We start from the raw sequence: 23,571 nt of genomic DNA, 5'->3' as shown, positions 1-23,571 counted from the left end.
TGTGAAATAAGAAACTTGGTTCCTTTAGTACAGCCAAGGTCAGACCCATGCTTCAAGCTTGGTAGTGGATGAAAAATTGCCACACACAGAGGGGCCCTAGACCCTGAGGCCCTGTCTTCTCTCCACTGACTTTTCCCTTTCGGGTGTTCCCATCGCCCTGAAACCCTGTGTCTTCTCTGGGGGGATGTTAACACTCACGGTGCCATGGACGGGGCAAGGCTAGATTAGTTAACAGGGATTGTCTGAATGTTGGGGTATAGGTATCAGCTCCCTATACAGAGAAACCAACTGTGCTTGTTCAGGACCAAGGACAGAGGCCTCCCCCGCCGCCCCCACCCCGCCCGAGCTGGCTTTGCTGCTACACGTGAGGAACAGGCTCTAGGTCTGGCAGACGCCCTAGCTTCCTTAGCTGTGTGTCTCTGAGCAGATTATTCAGCCTCTCCGAGCCTTGATTTGTGCACCTGAAAAATAGGAACAGTGATGGCCTGTGCTTGTTGGGAGGAGTGATTGAGGTAACATCTGTGAAGCTCTCTGGACAATGCCTGGCCCTCAGTAGGAGCTTTGGAATGATAACTGCTGCCCTTTCTGCCGTGCTGAGTCGCCTTCAGCCTGGGGTCTCCAGCAGCAACTTCTTTTTAGTTTCTGATTTTAGTTCTTTTGGTGAATACCTCTTTAAAGCTAAATGATGTACCAGAGCTGTTTTCTTTTTCTTTAATTTTCAGAGAATGAATGTAGACTTTTGACTCCTTGATACAGAAAAAGATGTTAAAAAGCATGAAATTGTTCAGTAAAGGAGATCCGCCTCTTCCCCTTTATTCCTTCTAACCTTCTGACAGTTTTCGTGTGTTCTCAGGTACTCTCTTTTCTGGGCCTTTCTGGTGGGGGCAGGCGTGCCTGGATGCTTTTTGGTCCCCAAGTGAATCACTCTGAGGTTCTTGAGGAACTGCCTTTGGGGGGTTGCATGTGCAGCCCCTGCCCATTCTCTCTGTCTCCTGGTGATCTCTGCCTCCATTAGCGCCCCCTCAGATGCTACGCTTCTGACATTCTCTGATGTGGAACGTACGGCTGACTTTTCAGAAAAGGCCGTGCGCTGTTGTGTGTACTCATGTTGACATTTTCAAAATGATGGGTCGGGAACTCAAACTTCCGGGTTGGGGGTCTCAAAGTGGGGTCCCACAGCTGTCATCTGTTGGGCCAGCCTGGAAAAAAACTTTCGTAAGAATATAAAGATACATACAGATAAAGATAAGTTACATAAAATCAGATTTGTGTAAGAACATGGCTGCTGGTTTCTTGGAGCCAGGCTGCGTCCCCGTGGGGGACAGTGGGCTGGAGGCAGGGCTGCCACTTGGCTGAGCACATCTGCCCGATACCCAAGGTCCCTGCTCCCTGCTGAGCCCCTCATAGCATCCACTGCCATTACTTGTTGGTCCTGTGTCTACTTTGGGGACCCCTGCCTAAACAACTTGCTTTCCAAGTCACTATAGAGAAACACTGTGTGTGTGTGTATACATACACATGCACTTGTGTGTGAGACTGCACACACAGACAAGTGAGAAAACCCACCATTACACATATGGAGAAGTTCACAAAAATTTATCAAGTTATTGAACTTTATCAAGTACATTTTTATCTCCTGTGATTTCCTTGTAGTTCTCATTCTGTTTGCATGGGCTCCTCAAACCTTTTCTTCTCATTTCCAGATTATGTAGAAACAATTGTTTTAAAGTGGAGTGAGGGCTTAGGGGACAGAATTTCATCAGATTTCTGATTTTCCTGGGGAGTGCAAAGGAAGGTTGGGAGAGTTGCTGGAGGCTGTACGCTGGGAGCTGGTTGAGTGTTGAGTGTGTGCTGCCAGCTCAGCTCAGGGACAGGCCCCCGCAGGGGACCTGACCTGGCTGGGTCCTTGCTCCACAACCTTCTGGTTGTGTGACCCGGGGCAAGACCCTTCGCTTCTCTGGGCCTCCGTTTCCTCATGCACATAATGGGCGTAGTACACTTTGCTTCTCAGTGAGGTTGTGAGAATTCAGTGAGATTGTGTAATTCAAGTGCTTTTCGCCTTGCTGGGTATACAGGAAATGACGCATAGCAGCCACTGGCCATGTGAACACTGGGAACATATCCTGAGGCATTTTAATTTTTCATCATAGCCAACTGCAAAACAGAAACTCGGGTGGGCAGGGGGAAAGGGGAGGCAGGAAGGAAAAACAGAACAAAGAGCTCGAATGGGCCCGAGATCGACTTAAAAAGTTATGTTTTGGAGCTCAATATAGTTCATCCTTTCTTTTAGAGATAAAAGGAACGGGAGTGGGTAGTCAGAAAAAGATATAAAAAGCGGTTATAAGTTTGGAGAACGGTGGCGTAGGTTAAGTATATATCCGCAGAAGAGCTCTCACTGTTTATTTCTGTGTATGTGCCCTCACGAGCCCTCTCTTTAAATATCACTACGTACGGGCCCCAGGGGAGTGTTTGTAAAGGCTCTTTGAGGTCTTTGAAAAAAGATGCTATATAAAGCCAAAGAATTATTACCCAGATTTATGTATATGGGAGCGAGCGCGTGCTTATGCTTGCACACGTGTGCACAAGCCCAGATGTCTAGCTACAGCCTTCTAGTTTTCTCCCTTTAATCTTGAGAAGGGAATTAAAGATCAGTTGATCTCAAGACAGTTTCCCTCCTGGAAGGTCTCTGTCGGCTGCAGGTGGGAAGGCTCCCTTTAAAGCCGCTGTTTCCAGCAGCCTCTGACGCCCACCCTCACTGTGTGAGTGGGGCGTTCCCTGCAGTGCCTTTGTTTCCCTTCGGGTGCTTGGCCACTGGTGGCTGGCCCCTGCGCTGCTCATCTGTTTCAAGTCGGGGGTTCGTGTGTCGATAGGGGCGGGGGGATGGTTTTGCAGGCTCACCTAGTTCTAGGTCACGGTCATGATATTTAAGAATCCATCTTTTCCTTCCTATGTGTATCCATTCATGAGGCTCCTTTTGGAAAAAAGTGAGTCTGAATCCCCGTCACTGGGGCAGGAAATTGCAGCCGTGAACTGGTAGGTAGTTCCTCTAAGTGAAGCCTTGAACTTATTATTAAACACACTCGACATTTCTGCCCGGCCCATCCTGTGTTCGGTTCCGGGAGCTGAGGGGCAGATTCTAAAAGTGGGCGTCAGTCAGTCACTCACTCGTCGATCAATGATGCACTTATTCATCCGGCCTTGGGTTCAATCTCCCAGGATCATGGGTGCTGGGCCCAGGGGTCCCTGCTTTCAGGGGCCCCACAGGCTTGTGGGGGGGGGGCTCTGCCAGCCACGCCCACAGAAGGGTGAGTCCATCCTGATGGGTGGAGCGTTCATTGAGGTGAGAATGGACAAGGTGCAGTGGGGCTTCGGGAGAGTAGGGGCCACAAGCTCTCCTTGGCTTGTTGGGCTGGACTCAGAACCTCTCAGGTGAGAACCGCAGCGGGGAGGTTATGGGGGCTCCCAGCGGCCTGGCTGCTGGGTGCCTGCCTGCCTGCCTCAGTCCTGGGGTGGCTCAGTCTCTCCTGGCTGATCCCAGAGAGCTGTCTTGGCAGTACTAGTGTGGCCAGAGACCAAGCCAGCCAGTGGTGAGTTCACCCCCTCAACAGGGACTCTGTTCAGAGTCTGGGTTCCCCTGTGTCCCATTGTCAGTCCACAGGGCATGCGTGACATCTCCGATGCCAGCCACTTGGCCAAAACTCAGCCTTCTCTCTGCTCTGAGTGGTCTTGCCCCTCCCTGAGGGGCTCTACTGGCTTTATCTCTTTGGGCTTCTGTCTGGGAATTGCATCTTACGTGTCCCTGGCCAGGCCCCTGCACCTGGCGACTAACTGGGCCCAGCGCCCTGTCCTGTCCTTGGCTAAGCTCTCAGCAGGCGGATCCTGGTGGAGCGATTTAGAACGGTTAGCGTTCGGGCCAGGTGCCTCTGCTCCCATCCTGCTGTATCCCTGATTGGAGCTGGTGGCCCATCCCAAACTTCTGGAAGTCTCTATCAGAGTCGGCCAGCCACCCTGGGTCTCAGCACTATCTTCAACCTGCGGACGCCCAAAGCGCCAAGCCCATGTGCAGCCCAGGCCCTCTGCTGGCTCACCTCCGGGGAACCGTTGTATGTAGAAGATGATGTAGGGCAGGGGGCCGAGCCGGGCCTGCCCGAGGGATGGAGGTGAAGCCAAGGGGACCAGTGAAGAGGCAAGAGGGATCTGCAGTGTCTAAGACAGCAACGGGTCCTGGCTGTGTTGCTTCTATGAACAGTCTGGGTTCTAGCCATTGGGCCCCACCATCGACGCCATGTCTGGCAAGCCGCACACTAGCCGCAGAGGGCCCGCGTAGGAGAAGGCTGTGGTGGGGAGCAGGGCCAGGAGCTCCTGGGGACCTTCTCATATTTTCTGTAAAGCCCTGATGGCCAGTGGTTTAGGCCCTGCGGCCCCGCAGACTGCATCCCTGTGGCTCAGTTCTGCTGCTGCGGCATGACCGCAGAACAGACAGGTTGAGAACGGACGGCAGGGCTGTGACCCAGGAAAACTGGTGCTGCGGCCTGCCCTGTCCCACGAGGCACCAGTGCCAGTTTTTTTTTTTTTTTTCCAGCTGAGGGGATGGAGAGGGAGAGGGGCCCCAGGAGACCAGTGGGATCTGGGGCTTGATTAGAAAACCTGTGTTCTTCCTGCTCTGCCTGTTCGCTGCCTTGAAGAGCTTAGTTTCCACGATGGACCAGTTTTCTGTCAGATTGGGCTTCAAGGTACAAAAGTTAAAAAAACAAAACTATCATTTCCTTAATCGACTTGTTCTTTGCTTGCATATTGAGATGGGCCGCTGTTGCTGCAAGATGGCGTAAATGTTTGTTTCCATATTTATACTGTTTTTATTGCTGCATTTCACATATTTAAATTACGCTTTCTGAACTTTATGTTGATATATAGTAACAACAGAGATTTAAGTCTTGTTTCTTGCTCCCAAAATGGTTCCCATCCCCGGCAACACTTATGGACTGGTTCATCCTTTTCGCTTTCCAGGTGGCTCGGTGGTTAAAGAGTTCGCCTGCCAATACAGGAGATGCAGGTTTGATCTCTGGGTCAGGAAGATGCCCTGGAGAAGGAAATGGCAACCCACTCCAGTATTCTTGCCTGGAGAATCCCAGGGACAGAGGAGCCTGGTGGGCTACAGTCCACGAGGTCGCAAAGAGTCAGACACTACTGAGTGACTAAACAGCCATCCTTTCTGCAGTAATTTCAAATGCTCTTTAACCAGACTGATTTCCCGTGGTTAACCTTCTCCCGTGGTTTTGACTGGATTTGCTCTTCAGTTCTTCGAAGCCAAGCATGAAACCGATTTCTCAATAAATCATTCTTTGCCCTTCAGCCTTAGGAGGGAGAGCCCCTGACTCAGCTGGGCTCTGCAGAGGCTGCAGAAAGACTGTGCTGCTGTCCCTCGAAACGTGCAGTGGCAGGTAATAAAGACGAAAGGAATCACCATGGTAGAGACTAAACAAATCATGGGATGCAGGTGCCCGGAGAGGAGAGAAAATTACAAGCTAGGCAGCACTTCTGCTGAAGTGTGTCCCTGAGCCTGCAGAAAGTAGATTGTGTACGTGAGGTAGGGGAGTCAGCCCCTCGGCGTTACCCATCCCAGAGAAATCAGCAGAGTGAACGCATATAAAGTTGTGTGTGTGTGCGCTCATTTGCTCAGTTGTGTCTGACTCTTTGTGACCCCTTAGACTGGAGCCCACCAGTCTCCTCTGTCCATGGAGTTTTCCAGGCAAGAATACTGGAGTGGGCTGCTGGTTCCTTCTCCAGAGGATCTTTCTGACCCAGGGATGGAACCCGGGTCTCTGTGTCTCCGGCATTGGCAGGTGGATTCTTTACCACTGCACCACCTGGGATGCCCATGTCAAGTTGAAGCCTGTCAAGAGGGATTTTTTTGGGGGGTGGGTGTTCGCTGGGGGAGGATACCCGCTCTTAGGCTGTTGCCTTTTTTACCATCGCCAGGAGTGTTCCGTTCCGGTAACTTAGGGAAGGCTAAGGGCACAGTCTTCTTTGTAATATTTACAGTATCAGAGTCCTGCTGAACCTGTGTTTGTGTCCTCTGAAATTTAGATGTTGGTGCCGACACAGGCCCTGTGTCGGGGGGTACAGAGCATGCAGGGCCAGGGAGGGAAGGGTTATGATGGAGGATGCTGTGGTTCAGCAGCGGTGCTCATCCCCTGGCTTCTCTGGCTTCCGTGTGGACCAGTTGTAAGTGAAGTCGCTCAGTCGTGTCCGACTCTTTGCGACCCCGTGGACTGTAGCCCACCCAGCTCCTCCGCCCATGGGATTCTCCAGGCAAGAATACTGGAGTGGGTTGCCAGGACCAGTTGTGGCCCCTGCAAAGTGCACTTGTGGCCAAGATGTCTCATTGCAGCTGGTCGTGGCTCTTCTTTGCCCCAAGGGCATCCATGTTTTCTAGGTCCTCCTGGGAAACCCTTCCTCCTCCAGTTTTCTTCCCGCACGGATTGCGCACGTTTCAGCTGCATAATTCCTAGTATTCGGGATCCCCGGATTGTTTTTGTTGTCAGTTGCTAAGTCTTGTCTGACTCTTTGCAATCCCATGGACTGTAGCCCGTCAGGCTCCTCTGTCCATGGGATTTGCCAGGCAGGAATACTGGAGTGGGTTGCTGTTTCCTGCGCCAGGGGATCTTCCCGATCCAGGGATCGAACCCGCACCTCCTACATTGGCAGGTGGATTCTTTACCACTGAGCCACCTGGTCATGCCATGCCTAAAAGCCCAGCGCCCCGACCTCACTTCTGCGGTTCCCTCTAATTGACATCTCACTCTCCAGGTCTGATTTCCCACATTGCCCGTGCTGAGCTGGTTTGATGGCTCATAAAAGTCTATTATCTAGTCTGTTGCCCTAGGGCATAGACCACTTAAAAAAATTCCTTTTCATTTCCCAGGGTTCTGCAGGAGCTCAGTAAACCCTGTAACTCCTGAACATGTGCCCGGCTGAGTCCAGCCGCGCTTGGGCAGCCACTGCTGCCTTGTCCTCGTCCCTGCTGTGGGAGGGATGGGCGCTCATTTATGGTGATCAGTAACATTTACTGGATGCTTTCTTTGTGCTGGGCGTCGTGTCGTTATAATGCTCATGTGAGGTAGTGACCGAAAAGATCCCATTTATAGATAAAGGAATCAATGCTCAGAGAAGGTGGGTAACTTGCCCAAGGTTACCCGGCTACAGAGGCAGAATTCGAACTTGGGACCTGACTCTAGAGGTTGTGCTCTGAACCACCTCCTTGCATTAGCTGCAGTGCAGAGTACCCCCAGGGAGCTTTAATTTACTCTTACATCCTGCAGGGAATTCCTCTTTTGTATTTCTCCGAGCTAGAAAGCCCCTCCAGGTTACCCAGCAGTTTGATGGCTGAGCTGGGGCTTGAACGCAGGTCTCCCCAGGCCCAGGGTCTGGTGGTAGCAACCTTCCATGGGTCCTATTCCTGTTAGAATGGAAGCTGTTGGAACCACCGCCCCCTCCACCTGACCTTCTTGCCCCTGGCAGGTCCCTGCTGAAGCCCTTTATCTCTCTCCAGCTCTTGGACCTGCGCAGGACAGTATCCACGATCTCTGTCCTTAGAGAGGGTTTGGAAGGTGACTTGGAGCTCTGCAGGCAGCTTGACTTGTCCCACGTGGGTCCCTGCTCTGTGTTTCTGAGCATCCTCATCAGGTGAGAAATGAAACGAGGCTTCAGCCCATGTGTCAGCAGACAAAGGCGTGCCTGCCACGTGACAGCTGGTACCTTTGTTCTCCGTTTTAGTAGTGTTGTGCTCAGGTAGAAGTCATCTCTCTGCATCACTTACTTTACATAAACCTTGACCAAGCACTGGTGGGCCTCGCAGGTGGTAAAGAATGCACCTGCCAGGGCAGGAGATACGAGTTTAATCCCTGGGTGGGGAAGATCCCCTGGAGAAGGAAATGGCAGGCCACTCCAGTATTCTTGCCTGGACAAGCCCATGGACAGAGGAGCCTGGTGGGCTGTAGTCCATGGGGTCGCAGAGAGTCAGACATGACTGAGTGGTTGAGTGTGCACACACGTGCACAAGTGCCTGGCCTGTGAGAGCTCTGGGGACCCCAGGTGCATGGCATGCTGTGTGCCTTGAAGTTGTGAGGTGATTGCAAGAGACAGAGGCAGTTAGCTGTTGCACACTCTGCAGCTTGCTGCAGGGTAGGGGAATCATGGTGGGCTTCTTGGTCGAGGTGTCTTTTTCATCCTGGTCTGGATAGATGAGTTTCATCAGATCAGGATGAGGGGGTGGTGGTGAACACGAGGAAATCCGTGAAACAACAATGCGTTGGAATGTTGTTCAGCCTTTAAAGGGAAGGCATTCCTACCACAGGTGACAACATGGATGAACCTGGAGAACATTATGTTAAGATGAGCTGGATCCAGAAGGACAAACACTGTGTAACTCCACTTATGTGAGGAATCTAATGGTCGAACTCTGAGACGCAGAGTGGAAGGGTGATTGTCAGGGGCTGGGGCAGGGGCAGGAGGGAGTGGGGAGATGCTCTGGGTGTCAGGCTTCAGGCCAGCCCCAAGGGTCAGCTCCAGAGCCCTGGTGTGTGATGACATTGTGCTCGGACATGGCCATTAACATCTGTGAGGAGGGAGATCGCGGGTGAAGTGTTCTCAGCACAATGGAAAACTCTGTTGGGCTTGCGTCTTATTCAGGGAGAGGCGCTCACATTTGAGGGGAGGAACAGAATAGTGCAGCCCCATCACTGAAGAGCGTCCTTAGGGAGGCTGGCTCAGAGGCTGCTGGCCCAAGCGGATTGCTGTCCGCAGGTGAGGCCAGGTAAAGGGGTTGGTGACGCCAGGTGGGGGCGCGACATCTACATCTCAGCATAAGGATCGTGCCTGTGAGTGGTGAGCCGCTCCCTCTAGGAGAAGCCTGGCACGGGAGGGACCAAGGGCTCCGGAACCTGAGCCTTCTGCCCTGCTGGGTCCAGGGTGCCAGGCGCCCTGGCCGTGGGTGTGTCTGCTCCAGGCACATGTGCCCTGCTGAGCTCTCATCCCACTTATATCCAGGGCATGTGTAAATCAGGCAGGCACGTGGCACACTCTGCAGATCAGAAGGCTGGCGTGATCTCTTTGATCAAGAGATTTCATCAGGGCTTGGTGGGGAGGGAGATGAGTGGGTGGAGCACGGGGAGGTTTAGAGCAGTGAAACTGTGGCGATCCTGTCACGGTGGATTCATGTCGTCGTATAGATTTCCAGATGCAGGGGACATGCAACCCCATGGGCGAAGCCTGATGTGACGGTGGGGATTGTGATGTGTCAGTGTGGGTTCGTCATTTGTAACAAACGTCCGGCTCTGGTGGCGGGTGTCGGTCATGAGGGAGGCTGTGCGTGAGCAGGGGCTGCTGGTAGATGGGGGGACCTCTGTACCTTCCACCTGATTTTGCTGTGAACCTGAAACTGCTTTATAAAATAGTTTGTTTAAAAAAAAAAAAAGACATCACTTCTAACCTGATGTTGCAACGATGAACAACATATCCAGTCCTCTGCTTCTATAAGAAGCATGGGGCAGCTGAGACCTCCAGAAGAAGTCCTCGTAAGAAGACTCAGATGTCACACAAGCCTTGGAGTGAAGGAGCAGCTTCCTGAGCCTGGGTCTCCAGTACCCAGCTACAGCCTTGCCCTCTGCTCTGGGTTTCTTGCAGATAAGCGCCAGAGATATCACTCAGCTGGTCTTCCCCACCCACCCCCCTTGGCTGTGGTGTCACAGAATTAGATTACCGGCTTGTTTTTATTTTTACAGGTTTACCAGTGTTTTCAGTTACCATAAAAGTGTGATATCTAGCATCATGTCAGGTTCTTCTAAATCGTTAGTGCTCTCTGCTGCCGCCTTTGAGAGGCAGCGTCTTTACTCGGCACCGCCTTGCACCGTCTGGTTTCTGCTCTGAAGGTTACAGTGCTCTAGAGAGGTGGAAAGGTGGGTGCTGTTCACCCGCAAAAGAAAGGCTTGAAGAGGCTAGACCCTGGTACAAGGCTGAGAACCAGGGCCCTCGTTAACTGGTCACGTTCAGCATGCAGTCAGACAGACTGTCTCCTTGTGGGGGCGTGTGACTGTGTGTGTCTGTCCTCCATTAAGAAATGCTCTGTTGAGGACACTCCTCCCTTAGGTAAGTCGGGAGCCTGGCTCTCTCCTTGGGAAGGGGCCTTATAGCCAGCAGGCAGGTGCTCAGTAGATGCTTGTGTGCTTGATGTTCAGTTGCTCAGTCGTGTCCGACTCTCTGTGACCCCATGGACTGCAGCACACCAGGCCTCCCAGTCCCTCACTATCTTCCAAAGTTTGCCCAAGTTCATGTCCACTGACTTGGCGATACTATCCAACCATCTCATCCTCTGCTGCCCTTTTCTCCTTTTGCTCTTTCCCAGAATCAGCGGCCCTGGTTCTGGACACAGCATACCATGTCCCATGGGGCCGGGGTCTCCTCCCCTGCTGGTAGGACGCCTTGGCTTCCATCCTGGCTCTGACATGGAAAGGTGCATGGTTGCACAGCTTATTTCATGACGTCTCAGGTTCTTCTGCCTTAATATTGCTGTGGTATTAGTCGCTGCAAGTGAGTGGTGGTGATTACCACTGGTTCCTGGGGTTGAATGCAGAGATTGGAACTGGACAAATTTGGACGCCAGCTGTGACTTTACATCTTCTTTCTGAGCCCTGTTAAAGGCCTGTAGAAGGGACTGGGAGACCACTTCCCGAAGAGTCATTCTGTGACACCAGCAAGGCTGTGTGCCCGGGGCGCTTGCCTGGTGGGCACTGGAGTTGTCATCCAGTCCTCGAGTCTCCGAGCTCGCTGGGGGCCGGGTCATGTGGCCCTTGCTGGCGCGCCCTGCTTCCTCGCGTGGCCCGGCTCGCCCCTGCCCCGGGGCCTTTGCGTGTGCCCTGTGCCGCATGGAGTGTGTCCCCCCCATCCAGCAGCATACTGGCTCCCTGTCTCCCCGGGGGCCCCCAGAGAGGCCTTCCCAGCACAGCCCACAAAATGACACCCTCCCACCACCTGTCTTTGCACCCCACCTGGCTTTCCTCCCAGCGTGTTTCGTCGTCCCATCTGTTCCATGTTGGTTGGTGTGTCTTCCCTCCTAGGGAGGAGGCCCTGCCTCCTGCAGGCAGCGACTGTGGTTTTCTCTATTCCTTCTTTACCCACAGCGCCAAGAGCAGCTCTTGGACCTTGTAGGTGCTCAGTAAGTTTGCATCGACCCAGTGAATTTCGAATTTTCTTTGGCAACACCTTGGCTGACCCCAGAAGAGGGACACCTCAGACCCTCCTCGTCACCACACCTTGCAGGGCCTGGTTCCTCACCATGTGGCTTGCAGGTTTCACACCATCACAGGTGTGATGGGGAAGCCAGGCCTCGACCTCCTAGCTGTGTCCTTGTGATGCCTACGTGGCTATTCTGGGTCAGAAAAGACAGGGGAGGGCCTATTTTTTGACCCGGAGGCTGAGCAGGAGCCCTTGTGATTCCTCATCCTTCCCTTTCTTCCTCTGAGACCTGGATGGTGGGCTTCCGCCCCCTCTGTGGCTGCCTGTGGACAGCGTGGTTCCTGGGACCCGTTTCTTGCCTCAGAGTCTTTGGGTCTCTTTCTGCCTAGGTATCCTGAGTATAAGGGGACAGAGGGACCACCTATTTATCTTGCCCTCATCCTCCCCCATTTCTTCCTCCTTCCCAATTCATTTGTACCCCAACAACGTGGGGTAGTGTTTCTTAGGTGTGTGTAAAGGAGTAAACCAGACAACGCCAGTGTGGGCTTTGAACAGAGCTTGACAAGTAGAAGAGTTTGAATTTTAGCTAAAGAGAGGATACCAACAAACCGTACTTCTTTCCAAAAGAGGACTTGAAGCAGCATATTAAAACAGTTTAAAAAATGGAGCGAACGGGTTATTTGTAAATTGGCCCCAGGTGGAAAGACAGTTTGGTGGTCAGAGGGAGGGTTAGGGCATGTTGTGGTCGCATGGCCAAGTGGTTGCGCTGGATGTGTGACTTTGGTTGTGAGACATTGGCTGTGAGCGTCTTTGCAGCCAGTTCTAAGAGGCTTGCTTAGGGGAAGAAAAATAAAACTGGCTTTCCGGGGAAAATTCACAAGTTCCTGGGCTTGAGATCTGAGTGTTGCGGTAAATAGTCCGCTGTGGGTAGACAATGACAACGGGTAAGCTTGCTGTAGATGGAAAACTTGGATGCTTATTGAATTTAAAGGTGTGATTCTCTATCAGTGAATTGCTGTCCCACATTGAAGATGTCAGGAGAGCTGCTCCTGCGAGTGATTATGAACTGTGTGTTGGAGGGGCCCCATCCCCCTTCACAGTATTTGGGAGTCAGCACAAGAAGACCAGATCTCTCAGTAATCTTGAGTGTGTCTGGGTCAGGATGGGCTTCCCATGTGGCTCAGTGGTAAAGAATCCACCTGCCGATGCAGGAGATGTGGGTTCGACCCCTGGGTCAGGAAGATCCCCTGGATCAGAAAGATCCCCTGGAGGAAGAAATGGCAACCCACTCCAGTATACTTGTCTGGAGAATCCCATGGACAGAACAGCCTGGTGAGCTCCAGTCCACAGGGTCGCAAAGAGTCGGACACGACTGAACACGCAGGAGCATGAAGTCAGTTTCATGACATCTGCTGTCTGACCGGTGGTTGATAACTGGCTCTAACTGGGAATAGATCAGGGTTCAAAGCAGACGCTGTCCGGTTAGCAGGGACTTGGAAAAGCACTCAGAAGTCATCAGTCTGTAACTTCCTTAGCGGCTGGTTATGTTCACCAAGGAAACGCCTCCACATTTATTCTCATCCTGCCCTGCTTTTGGATTCTGTGTGGCTAATAAGAGTGATTGACTGAGCCCACTGGATCTCCTATTCTGTATAGGAATTATTTTTGAAAGGGAAAAGGGAACTCGTCTAGACAAGTGGCCCTAAATAGCACATAATCCAGGCCGGTGAGGGGCGGTGTAGCAGGCGGGCTCTGCCGGTTAATTTGGACTTGGCTTTCTTCCCTTAGGTGACCTGCGACAAGCCATCGTGGCCATGATGAACAGGAAAGACGAGCTGGAGGAAGAGAACAGGTATCCAGCGCTGGGGCTGGAGGGGCCGCTCCTTCACAGAAATCCTCCCTCTGGGGCAGGGAGAAGATCACCAGGAAGGAGGTTTTGCTTCAGGGGCAGAATTGTGACCAGTGATTTCTGATTTTTTTGTTCTGAGATGTACTACTTTATTTTTTCAACTTTTTATTTTATGTTGGAGTAGAACCAACTGACAGTGTTGTGATAGCTTCTGGTGAACAGCAAAGGGACTCAGCCGTATATATACATGTATCCATTCTGGGATGTACCACGTTAGTATATGTAACGTGGCTTGAGTGTTAATAAGGAATGAAACGATCATGCTCTATCTTAGAACAAACTGAGAATTTATAAAGCAGTCTTTTTAATTTTTTAAAAAAATAGCCTTTGAGATATAATTCATATATCATATAATTCATAGATTATATAATTTAAATATCATATAAAACATAAAACAAAGTATTCAGTGGTTTTTAGCATATTCACAGATATGTGCAACTATCTCACCACAGTCAATTTTAGAACATTTTCTTTGCCTCAGAATGAAGCTCCATCCTCACAGCTGTCACCCTGAGCCCCCCTTAAGCAGCAGGTAACCTTTCATTGAGGTTCTGTCCACCACGTTCCAAGCACTAGCGTACTTAGCATTTTCTCAAATTGGGGATACCTATAGCAAGATGGTGTATGGAGTCTTTTGATTTTCCCCAAAGCCCTGTTGCAGACACTGAGAGGCCAAAGGGTTTTATTCATTTTGATTCCCTGTTGAACCCAGGGCTAGATACCAGACAGCTGTTAGCTGTGTTGCCTCTGTCTAGCTGCCCAAAGGCAAACCGCTGCAGTGCCAGGACCTTGTCTGGGCTACAGGCTGGTCAGTAGAGGGATCTGCTTGCGGTTATCTGCAGAGCCTCTGTGAGCACAAGTCTGGGGGTCAGGGAGTAGGTGTGTGTGTGTGCACACGTGTGTGCACGCTCATGCCACCCTCTTAATGCTTGCCCCTGAGCAGGAATTGTGTCCCTGGGGATGTGCATTCTGATTCTCCTTTTTAAAACTTGCTTTGGGCCCTGCTTGACAAGCTTCTCCCTCATCCTTTATGGAAACATACAAGAGCAAACGAACGTGATTTGGAAAAATAAGTGTTTTTAAAAAGGAATCTTCAGACAGTGTGATTTTTCCAGTGAAAGTAAATCTCAGTGACAGGCTGTGGACTTTGTAGGATGCTTTTTCCTTTTTTCAGCTGGGGCCATTATCTTGGAAAAAGCCACAGGTTTTGTGTTATTTTGTAAAGAACAATAGTCACTGTTGGGTCATTTCTTCTCCTTCCCAGCAAGAGAAAAAAAAAACCACATCCAGTTTGTGTTGGGGGGCTGGTTTTCAGGCCCTCAAAGGGGAATTTTTTCAAAACTTTCAAGGAGTGTTGAAACACACCATGTTTATTTTTGGAGCGGAGGTTCAGTGAGCAGTGGGGGTGGGATGGTGCAGACACTACTGCTTGTGGTCTGGTGTCTCAGGGCAAGTGTCCTCTAGATTTAGGAGGCAGCCGCACCAAAGTTAGTAAATGTTTTCGAGAAATAGCCATTTGTGGTCCATAGATGGTCACCAGAACCCTGCTTGGCTCAATTCTAGGTGGTAACTTGTGGTTATTTCTGGAAGAGCCGCTGTCTTTTCTGCTATTTAAGACAAAGGTGACAGACATTCAAGCGAATGTGTTTGCAGGGTGAACATGCTCCAGATACAGTATAAAGCACGCTCATTGCAATGTCAGGTTATCCATCTCCGTAAGACAGTCGGTATGCTTGTTTAACCTGGAGGTGGCGACGGAGCAAGGGTGAGGGCGTTTTGTGAGATTGTGGGCGAAGGAGAGATGAGACTCCCATCGTCCATCAGATAACTGAAGCCTGTCTTCTGTGTTTGTGGCTCAGGTGGTTTTTTTTGGCCTGTCCTGGCAGCCCTTCCTTTGTTAAATCTCGTACGTAGTGTGGCTGGGCCGAAATGTCTCGGTTGAGCATGCACACCTCAGTGTGGGATATCTGGGAGGGGGCGTGCCTGAGGTAGGCTCAACTCATTGGTTTCCCTTGGTTTAAACCACCAAACCCACAAGCTCTCAGAGCCAGGCCTCTGGTGGTCCCCAGGGCTCATCCTTTTATGACGCAGAGACTCTTGAGCAGAATTGGGTACCTCCTCAAAGCAGTTTGTACGAGATGGACGTGAACTGCGGTTTCTGCAGAGCCTTGTGGAAGATGAATGAACTAGGACTTGACTCTGTGAACTCCGGGCTGGCAGCCTCTGAACAGGTGGGATCTCCTCCTCCTCCCAGGTCGCTGCGGAACCTGCTTGACGGCGAGATGGAGCACTCGGCCGCGCTCCGCCAGGAGGTCGACACCTTGAAGCGGAAGGTGGCTGAACAGGAGGAGCGGCACGTCACGAAGGTCCAGGCGCTGGCGAGGTAGGGGGTGGAGGGGCTGGGGGAGGCCCTGGCAAGGCAGACGGGCGGAGGGGCTGGGGGAGGCGCTGGCCAACCCCCAAGCACATCTTTCATCAGTACTTACTAATTTAAAGTGACAAATGGAAATAATACTTACATAGCTGAAATTTTAACTTATTAAATATTGAGTAAGTATTAAATAGTATACATGCACATGGTTCAAAATACAAAAGTCACGAATGGTTAAACTCTGCGATTGCCGGCTCACCCCTGGAGGGTGGGCAGCGTCACCGCCCAGAGGTGCCCCTTGTGTACTCGAGCGGATGCGAACATTCAGATACAGGAACTTTCTCTTCTTCTCATGTCCCTCCTCTTCTCTCTTCCTTGACACAAATGGTCCCGTATCCTGCACCCTACTCCCTCCACGGCTTAGAGACCGTCCTGCGCTGGGTACACAGACCTGCCGTCTTTCTAACGGCTCCTGATAGCCCACCGTCCACCCGCAGTAGGACTCATTTGGCCGATGTGCCCGCAGCCAGGTGTCTGAGTCAATTCTAGCCCTTTGCTACTTCTGATAATCTTCGCAGTTGTCGTTGTGTCCTCGTATGAGTGTATTTGCCAGAAAAGTTCTTGGAAGTGGAATTGCTGGGTCAAAGCACTGTGTTTTTCTTTTCTTTTATTACTTGTTTGTTTAATTTATTTGGCTACTCCGGGTCTTAGTCGTGGCACATAGGATCTTTGATCTTAGTTGGGGCCTGTGGGGGTCTAGTTCCCTGCCCAGGGACTGAACCTGGGCCCCCTGCATTGGGAGTGTGGAGTTTTAGCCACTGGAGCACCAGGGAAGTCCCCACAGTGCTTGCTGAGTTGGATAAAGGTCGTCAGCCTGCCTTTAACGAGGGCTGGGTCTCCCCCAGCACAGCCCTGCCTCTGGCGGATCCAGCTTTGGGGCTCTTTGATAAAATCACAGGTGAAAGCAGTGCTGGCGAGATATTTTTCATTTCCCTGATTCAGAGTATGGTTCCTAGGATGTGTCCTTCTACCTAGTAGAAGCTTCACAGCCACCATTTTTATGGGCCTGGATGTGGCATTTCACTGAGCTAGTGCACCATATGAAAGAACCATTTCAGATTGCTGGACATTTGAGTTGTTCCAGTTTTTTCCCCATTTCATGTAAGATAAGCACTTTCACTGGTTGTTCTTTGTTGTTGTTGTTCAGTCACTCAGTTATGTGTGACTTTTGGCAACCCCATGGACTGTGGCACGCCAGGCTTCCCTGTCCTTTACCATCTCCCAGGGTTTGCTGAACTCCGCTGAGCTGATGATGCCATCCAGCTGTCTCATACTCTATCATCACCTTCTCCTCCAGCCTTCAATCTTCCCCAGCATCAGGGTCTTTTCCAGTGAGTCGGCTCTCTGCATCAGGTGGCCCAAGTATTGGAGCTTCAGCCCTTCCGATGAATATTCAGGGTTGATTTCCTTTAGGATTCACTTGGCCTGATCCCCTTGCGGGCCAGGGGGCTCTCAAGAGTCTTTTCCAATGCCACAGTTCAAAAGCATCAATTCTTTGGCGCTCAGCCTTCTTTATGGTCCAACTTTTACATCTTTACATGACTGTTGGAAAAACCATAGCTTTGACTATACGGATTCTTTAAGACTACTTTAAAAATAGACCGGGAGGTGCATCTATCTTGTCGGGGGTTGTGGTGGGGGAGCCCAGGGTTAAGTAAACTCAACAGCAGCAGCATTACCATCCCCGCGCTGTCAGCTGTTGTGAATGACACTAATGTAATTGTTACGTCTATGTAACGGGAAGTTGGCAGTGTGATCCCATACTTACTTATTTGTTGGCTGTGCTGGGTCTTCATTGTGGCCTGTAGGCTGAGTAGTTGTGGCACACGGGCTTAGTTGCTCCACAACTGCGTCCCCTGCCTTGGAAGGCAGTTTCTTAACCACTGGACCACCGGGAAGTTCCTCTGTGTTTAATTTCAATTTGAACTTCTCTCCTGCATTCACGTTTGAAAATGACATATCCAGAGCATCAGAAACAAGTCCCAGGTGCCTGATAGGGCATTTTCTCACCTGGCGCCCATCTTACCTGGCCATGCCAGGGTTCCGTGGTGTGATTTTGTTCTATGTTCTCAATAAAGACTGTAGTCTGTCGGGACCTGGGTCCTGAATCATTGAAGATGCACAGACTTCCATCCTCTGTCATTTTTAATTGTGTCAGGAGCCAGCTCAGCCTCGAGTTGCTGCTCCATTGCTTGCAAATTTGGTGTTGGGTCTGAACCAGTTCACTTCCACAGGCGTGCATTTCTTTGTTTATGAAATGAATGGGATGGTCTTATCCCCCTGAGAGGGCCCACTGAGGAAAGTGTGCGAAAGTCCATAAGGCAGCGGCGAGTGATTGGAGTGTGTTTTACAGTAAATGTGTTTTGAGTATATGATAATTTTGGGATAAATTTTCTTTAGCCCATGAATGAAATAGAAAAAGGTAACTTCTTAACCACGCTATTCTGTAATCTGGTTTCCCCAGTTAAACAATGGGGTAGCTGAGAGTTTGGGCTTCCTTGGTGGCTCAGGGGTAAGGAATCTGCCTGCCAGTGCAGGAGACGTGGGTTTGATCCCTGATTCAGGAAGATCCCCTGGAGAAGAAAATGGCAAACCCAGCCCAGTATTCTTACCTGGGAAATCCCATGGACAGAGAAACCTGGCGGGCTACAGTCCCTGGGGTCACAAAAGAGTTGAACACAACTTTAGTGACTAAATACACAGACAGCTGAAAGTTTAAGGTGCCTGCAAGTTTGCAGGTAGAAGGAACTTGGATAAAGCGGGCAAACACTTCAGGAGAAAACGGACAGAGCAGTGGGACGTGTTTTGAAAGACTCGGCTGTTGACATTGCTCACGGACTTCTGCCAGCTGTCAGAAGTTTCTCATTGCTTCTGGCCGCAGGAGGAGCGGCTGTCCGTGTTGTCAGATGGCGGGTCCCCGTGGTGAGCTGTGGTTGATGGCCTGGGGGTGCCGTCATCCATGGGTCACAGGCAGGGTGTGGAGGGTCAGGGGTGGGGGCGAGGCCCACACGCCTGCACCAGGATAGCCCTGTTCTAGGTCCCCATGTGTCCAGATGGCAGGTTTCATAATGCAGGTAGTTTAGCCTAGTGGTTGGTGGTACTGATTCTGGCACTGGATCCTGGGGGTCCATTCATGGCTTTGCTGCTTATTAGCTATGTGACCTTGAGCAAGTTACTTAACTGTCTCTGTTTCCTTGGTTATAAAATGAAGAGAACTCTATCTCATAGAGTAGTTAGATGATAAAATGAGAGACCATATGTCAGCTCCATGAATGGGCTTCAGAAATGCTCCAACACATTACCTATCATTATCATTTTTCTCTAGGATAGTAATTGTATTATTACTAAGAAACCTTGCCTAATCAAAAGTTGTATTTTAACAGCAGTGGTGCAGAAAGAATTAAGAATTAGGCTATTTCCGACACAGGGCAGTGAAATTATTTTTGCTGTATTGCTGAGAAGCGTGTTCGGGTGTATGTGTGTCTTCCTGGCCCTGAGTATAGAGTTGTGAAATGAGGACATCCCTGAGCAAACGAAGCGTCTTATTACACATTCATTTTGCTCAGAATTAATGGCTTTCCTTTCATGCCATCACGGCTCAACAAAGAGCGAGGTCATATAAGCAGCCCAGTGCCTTTGTGGCGCCAAGCGTCTGCGCCTTTCCGGGCGGAGTCCTCGTGATCAGTAGTGGTTCAGGATCAGTCAGTCTCCCTCCCTGGATAATGGATTGCCTTACTTCCTGGGTAAGTAAGAAATCTCAAGCTCAACAAGGTCTTAGTGTTTAAGCACAGGGAACTATATCCCATATCCTGTGATAAACAGGATAGGAAATGGAAAAGAACATGATGAGAAATGTGTGTGTATATATATGTGTGTGTGTGTGTGTGTGTGTGTGTGTATAACTGAATCACTTTGCTGTATAGCAGAAACTAATACAACATTGTAAATCCACTGTATATACTTCAATTAAAAAAAAAAGCTCATCCTGTGACATAGGTGTGAGCAGAAAGAAAACACACGTTAACTGAGCAGAAGTGCCTTTGAGGGGTGCAAGCGGCCAGGGTTGTGGGGTTGTTGTGGGCATTTCTGTTTCTGCTCTATTTATTTATTTGTTTGTTTGGCGCATCAGGTCTTAGTTGTGGCACGAGGGAGCTTTGTTGTGTCATGTGGGCCCTTTCGCTGTGGTGCATGGACTCTCTGATTATGGAGCGCTGGCTCAGTAGTTGTGACACACAGGCTTAGTTGCTCCACAGAGTGTGGGCTCTTAGTTCCCCAACCAGGGATCGAACTGGCGTCCCCTGCATTGTAGGGTGGTTTCGTAACCACTGGAACACCAGGGAGGTCCCGGGCTCTGCTTTTTTTGTTTTAGATACCCCTGGCTGTGTAACAAATGATCTCCAAACTTGACAGCTTAAAACAGGGAATGTTGAGGATCCTCCGCAATTCCCACGAGTTGGGAATGTGGGAATGGCTCAGGGTTTCTTATAAGGTTGTGGTCAAGTGTTAACCAGAGCTGTGGTCATCTGAAGGCTTGACTGCGGTGGAGGGTCCACTTTGGAGCTCGCTCGCATGGCTGTTGGCAGAAGGCTTTGGTTCCCTGCTATGTGGACTGCTCTGTAGGGTTGCTCACAACCTGGCAGCTGGCTTCCCGGGGCGAGTAACCCAAGAGCAAGGGAACACACCCAACACAGAAGCCACTGTGACTTTTGTGACCTAAGGCCAGAAATGACAGATGATCACATCTGCCGTATTCTGTTGTCACGCAGCTCAAGCCCGGTTCAGCATGGAAGGGGTCTACACATGGATGTCAATACCAAGAAGCAGGGGTCTTGGGGGCCACCCTGGAGGCTGTCTGTCACACCTACCCGGGGACAGTACTACCCCAGTCTTCCTTGGCTGGGTCTTCCTCCTCTCCATTCTGTCCCAGTGCTTTGGCAGGAATAACCCCACCACTGCCCCGCCGGGGCTCCGAAGCATGGCAGATGTCACTGGCCTGGACAGTGAGCTTGTTCCATCCCGTGGCCACCATGATTGGGCTGTGAGCAGTCCCTCGAGAGCAAACCATGTGCTGGCAGAATTGTGGAGATGAGAACTCAAGTCCCAAAGCCAGAAGGGCAGAGTCATACATGAGACTGAAAAAGGGAGCCTTCCTTTCTCATTCTTCCATGATGTCCCATCCTTCAGTTCTGTTTTCTTTCTTACAGCATTAGCATTTTATTAATATATATTTAGGTCATTATAATCTTTTTCTTCAAACTTTGAACTTTTTATTTTGTATTGGGGATATAACCAATTAACAGTGTTGTGGTAGTTTCAGGTAAACAGCGAAGGGACACAGCCATACATGTGTATGTATCCATTCTCCCCCAACCTTCTCCCGCGCCCCCCCCCCTCCCCACGCGCTTCAGGCTGCCACATGACATTGAATAGAGTTCCCTGTGCTTACGCAGGTGGTCCTTGGTGATTGTCCATTTTGATGTTCAGTTCTATGTCATTAAAGAAACATGTTCTGGAGGACTTTTCAAACCCATTATGTAAAGCAAAACTGCAGTCAGAGTGAGTGGAGACCAGAGTCCAGTTTTTGTCTGTATGTCTTTCAGAAGATTAGCATTTGCTTTGCTGCCTGATTCTAAAGGCCTGTGGTTGCGGCCTGAGAGTTGGGAAGGAACTGAGGGTGGGGCTCCCCCATTAGAAGAGTTGCTGTAGTATCATTTCCTGAAAAGCTACCCCTTTTATTTTCCCCATGCTAGAGGATCAGCCATCAGTTCACTTCAGTTGCTCAGCTGTGTCCGACTCTTTGTGACCCCATGGACTGCAGCATGCCAGGCCTCCCTGTCCATCACCAACTCCCGGAGCGTACCCAAACTCATGTCCATTGAGTTAGTGATGCCATCTAGCCATCTCATCCTCTGTCGTCCCCTTCTCCTCCTGCCCTCAATCTTTCCCAGCATCAGGGTGTTTTCCAATGAGTCAGTTCTTCGCATCAGGTGGCCAAAGTATAGCAGTTTCAGCTTCAACATCAGTCCTTCCGATGAACACCCAGGACTGATCTCCTTTAGGACAGACTGGCTGGATCTCCTTGCAGTCCGAGGGACTCTCAAGAGTCTTCTCCAACACCACAGTTCAAAAGCATCAATATTTCGGCACTCAGCTTTCTTTATAGTCCAACTCTCACATCCATACATGGCTTGGTTTAAAAAAGTTTTTTCCCTCTTGGTTGGTTTTAGGGGTTGAACTCTCCCAAGCACCAAGGCATCAGCTCTGATCTGTCTGATCTGGTCAAGATAATTCCATCTCCTTTCCGAAATGATTGGTTCAGGTAACCATGGCTTGACCCAACTTGGATTTAGTTCAGGAAATGAACATGAGGTCTAATTCTGGCCATGGAGATGTGGTTGAGGTTTGCTAGGGCTTTGGAAGGAGATGGTCCTTTGCTTGTTAGATGGCTGGAGTGGTTCCTTTTGGAACACGTGCTGTGAGGTACAGAGGCTGGAACTGCTGCAGCCATTTTACCACCATGAGGGAGACAGCTTCAGGGTAAAGCTCACACGACAACTTGGGAGGGAGAGGAGGGGTGAGAACGTTTAATGTGAAGTGATGGGAACCCACCAGGAACTGGCTTGTGAAGAAGTGCCCTTGATTGGCTTGTGTAGCTGACAAATTTCGAGAAGAGCTAGCGCTCTGCCCAGCTGGACCCAGGGACCCTGGGGGTTGTCATGTGGGATCCTTATCCTTCTGTATCTCCCCTTCTTTTCCTTGGTCGTAGCTTCATTCTCAGTCCTGCTCTTCTCGCATAGTGACAAGAGGGCCCCTAGGCATTGCTAGGCGTAAATCCTGTTGGCTCAGTACCCAGAGGAAGGAGAGCGTGTCTTCCTGAAAGCTCATGAGAAAGTTCTGGGATTCACTCATTTTCCTGGCAGGATGTGTTATCCTCGCTGTCCCGGCCTGTGTCACGTGCTCCCTGGAGCCAGGAGATGACTTGCTTTTCCTTACCTGGCCACATGGAGCAAGAACAAACGACAGGGGCATTTCTTCAAGAGGACAGTTGGGGAGCTCGTTCTGTCAGATGGGGGTGAGTGGTGGTCAAGCAGAGACTGTGGGTGTCCCCTGCCATGGGCTGAGTTCCTCGTCACATTTGGAAATTGTCGATTTCCCAGCATAGAAACTCTGCACCCTAGAGCCAGCCCTCCCGCGAGTGATGGTGAAGTCTGGGCTTCAGGTCATCCCACTGTCCCTGCGTGTCTTTCCTTGGTGGGATGTTTATATCAGATGCAATTTGACCTTGTTAGCAAGCGCCTGGTCCAGCCACTTTGGCCTCCTTAGATGTATAGGTCTCAGTACCAGCCTCAGTATCCCTTTAAAATAAAAATCAGCCCTTTTATTATACTATCCTGAAATGAAATTCATGGCTAACACACCCTGCCTGCACAAATAATTTAAAAAATCAGTATAATACCCTAACTCTAATCTGAAGGAGAAGTAATAGGGAAGTAATTTATAATACAAAGTAGATTGCAATATACATGGGCTGGGCATGACCTTGCCCGAAAAACATGAAGTGGTAAAGTGCTCTTACCTAGTTATAATGCACGTGTTTGGATTTAAAGGCGGTCAAGTCAGAAGTCACTCTTTAGAAGAAATGCAGAAAATGGAAGAACAGAGCATGGGTGGGCCCTAGGGTAAAAACTGATATATCCAGTGTACAGTTAATTTGAAGATAGGTTCAGATTACAAACAAGCTTTTTTTTTTTTTAATATATTTTTTTATTTGAATGCACCGGGTCTTAGTTCTAAGCAGCACTTAGGATCTTTGATCTTCACTGTGGCCTGTGGAAGCTTTTCCAGTTGTGGCCTGTGAGATCTAGTTCCCTGACCAGGGATTGAACCCAGGCCCCCTGCATTGGGAGCATGGAGTCTCAGCAACTGGACCACCAGGGAAGTCCTTACCGATAAGCTTTTCACCCACATAAAGGGCCATCAGGACGATGGAAAGCAGGGC

General features: G+C 50.3%; 1 protein-coding gene across 4 annotated transcripts in view; it reads left to right on the top strand.

The window, feature by feature from the left end:
* SNX29 (sorting nexin 29) overlaps positions 1-23,571 on the top strand; it is a 589,615-nt gene that overhangs the window by 125,517 nt on the left and 440,527 nt on the right. For all 4 annotated transcript variants that reach the window (XM_052661385.1, XM_052661396.1, XM_052661389.1 and 1 more), the window contains 2 exons: positions 13,021-13,084; positions 15,396-15,524. In XM_052661385.1, the coding sequence (XP_052517345.1) occupies positions 13,021-13,084; positions 15,396-15,524 (193 nt within the window). The remainder of the gene's footprint in view (positions 1-13,020; positions 13,085-15,395; positions 15,525-23,571) is intronic.

This window comes from Budorcas taxicolor, chromosome 2 (assembly GCF_023091745.1).
Source record: "Budorcas taxicolor isolate Tak-1 chromosome 2, Takin1.1, whole genome shotgun sequence".
Classification (NCBI taxonomy): Eukaryota; Metazoa; Chordata; class Mammalia; order Artiodactyla; family Bovidae; genus Budorcas; species Budorcas taxicolor.
The sequence above is the reverse complement of the archived record's forward strand: the minus strand, read 5'-3'. Positions and strand labels throughout refer to the sequence as shown.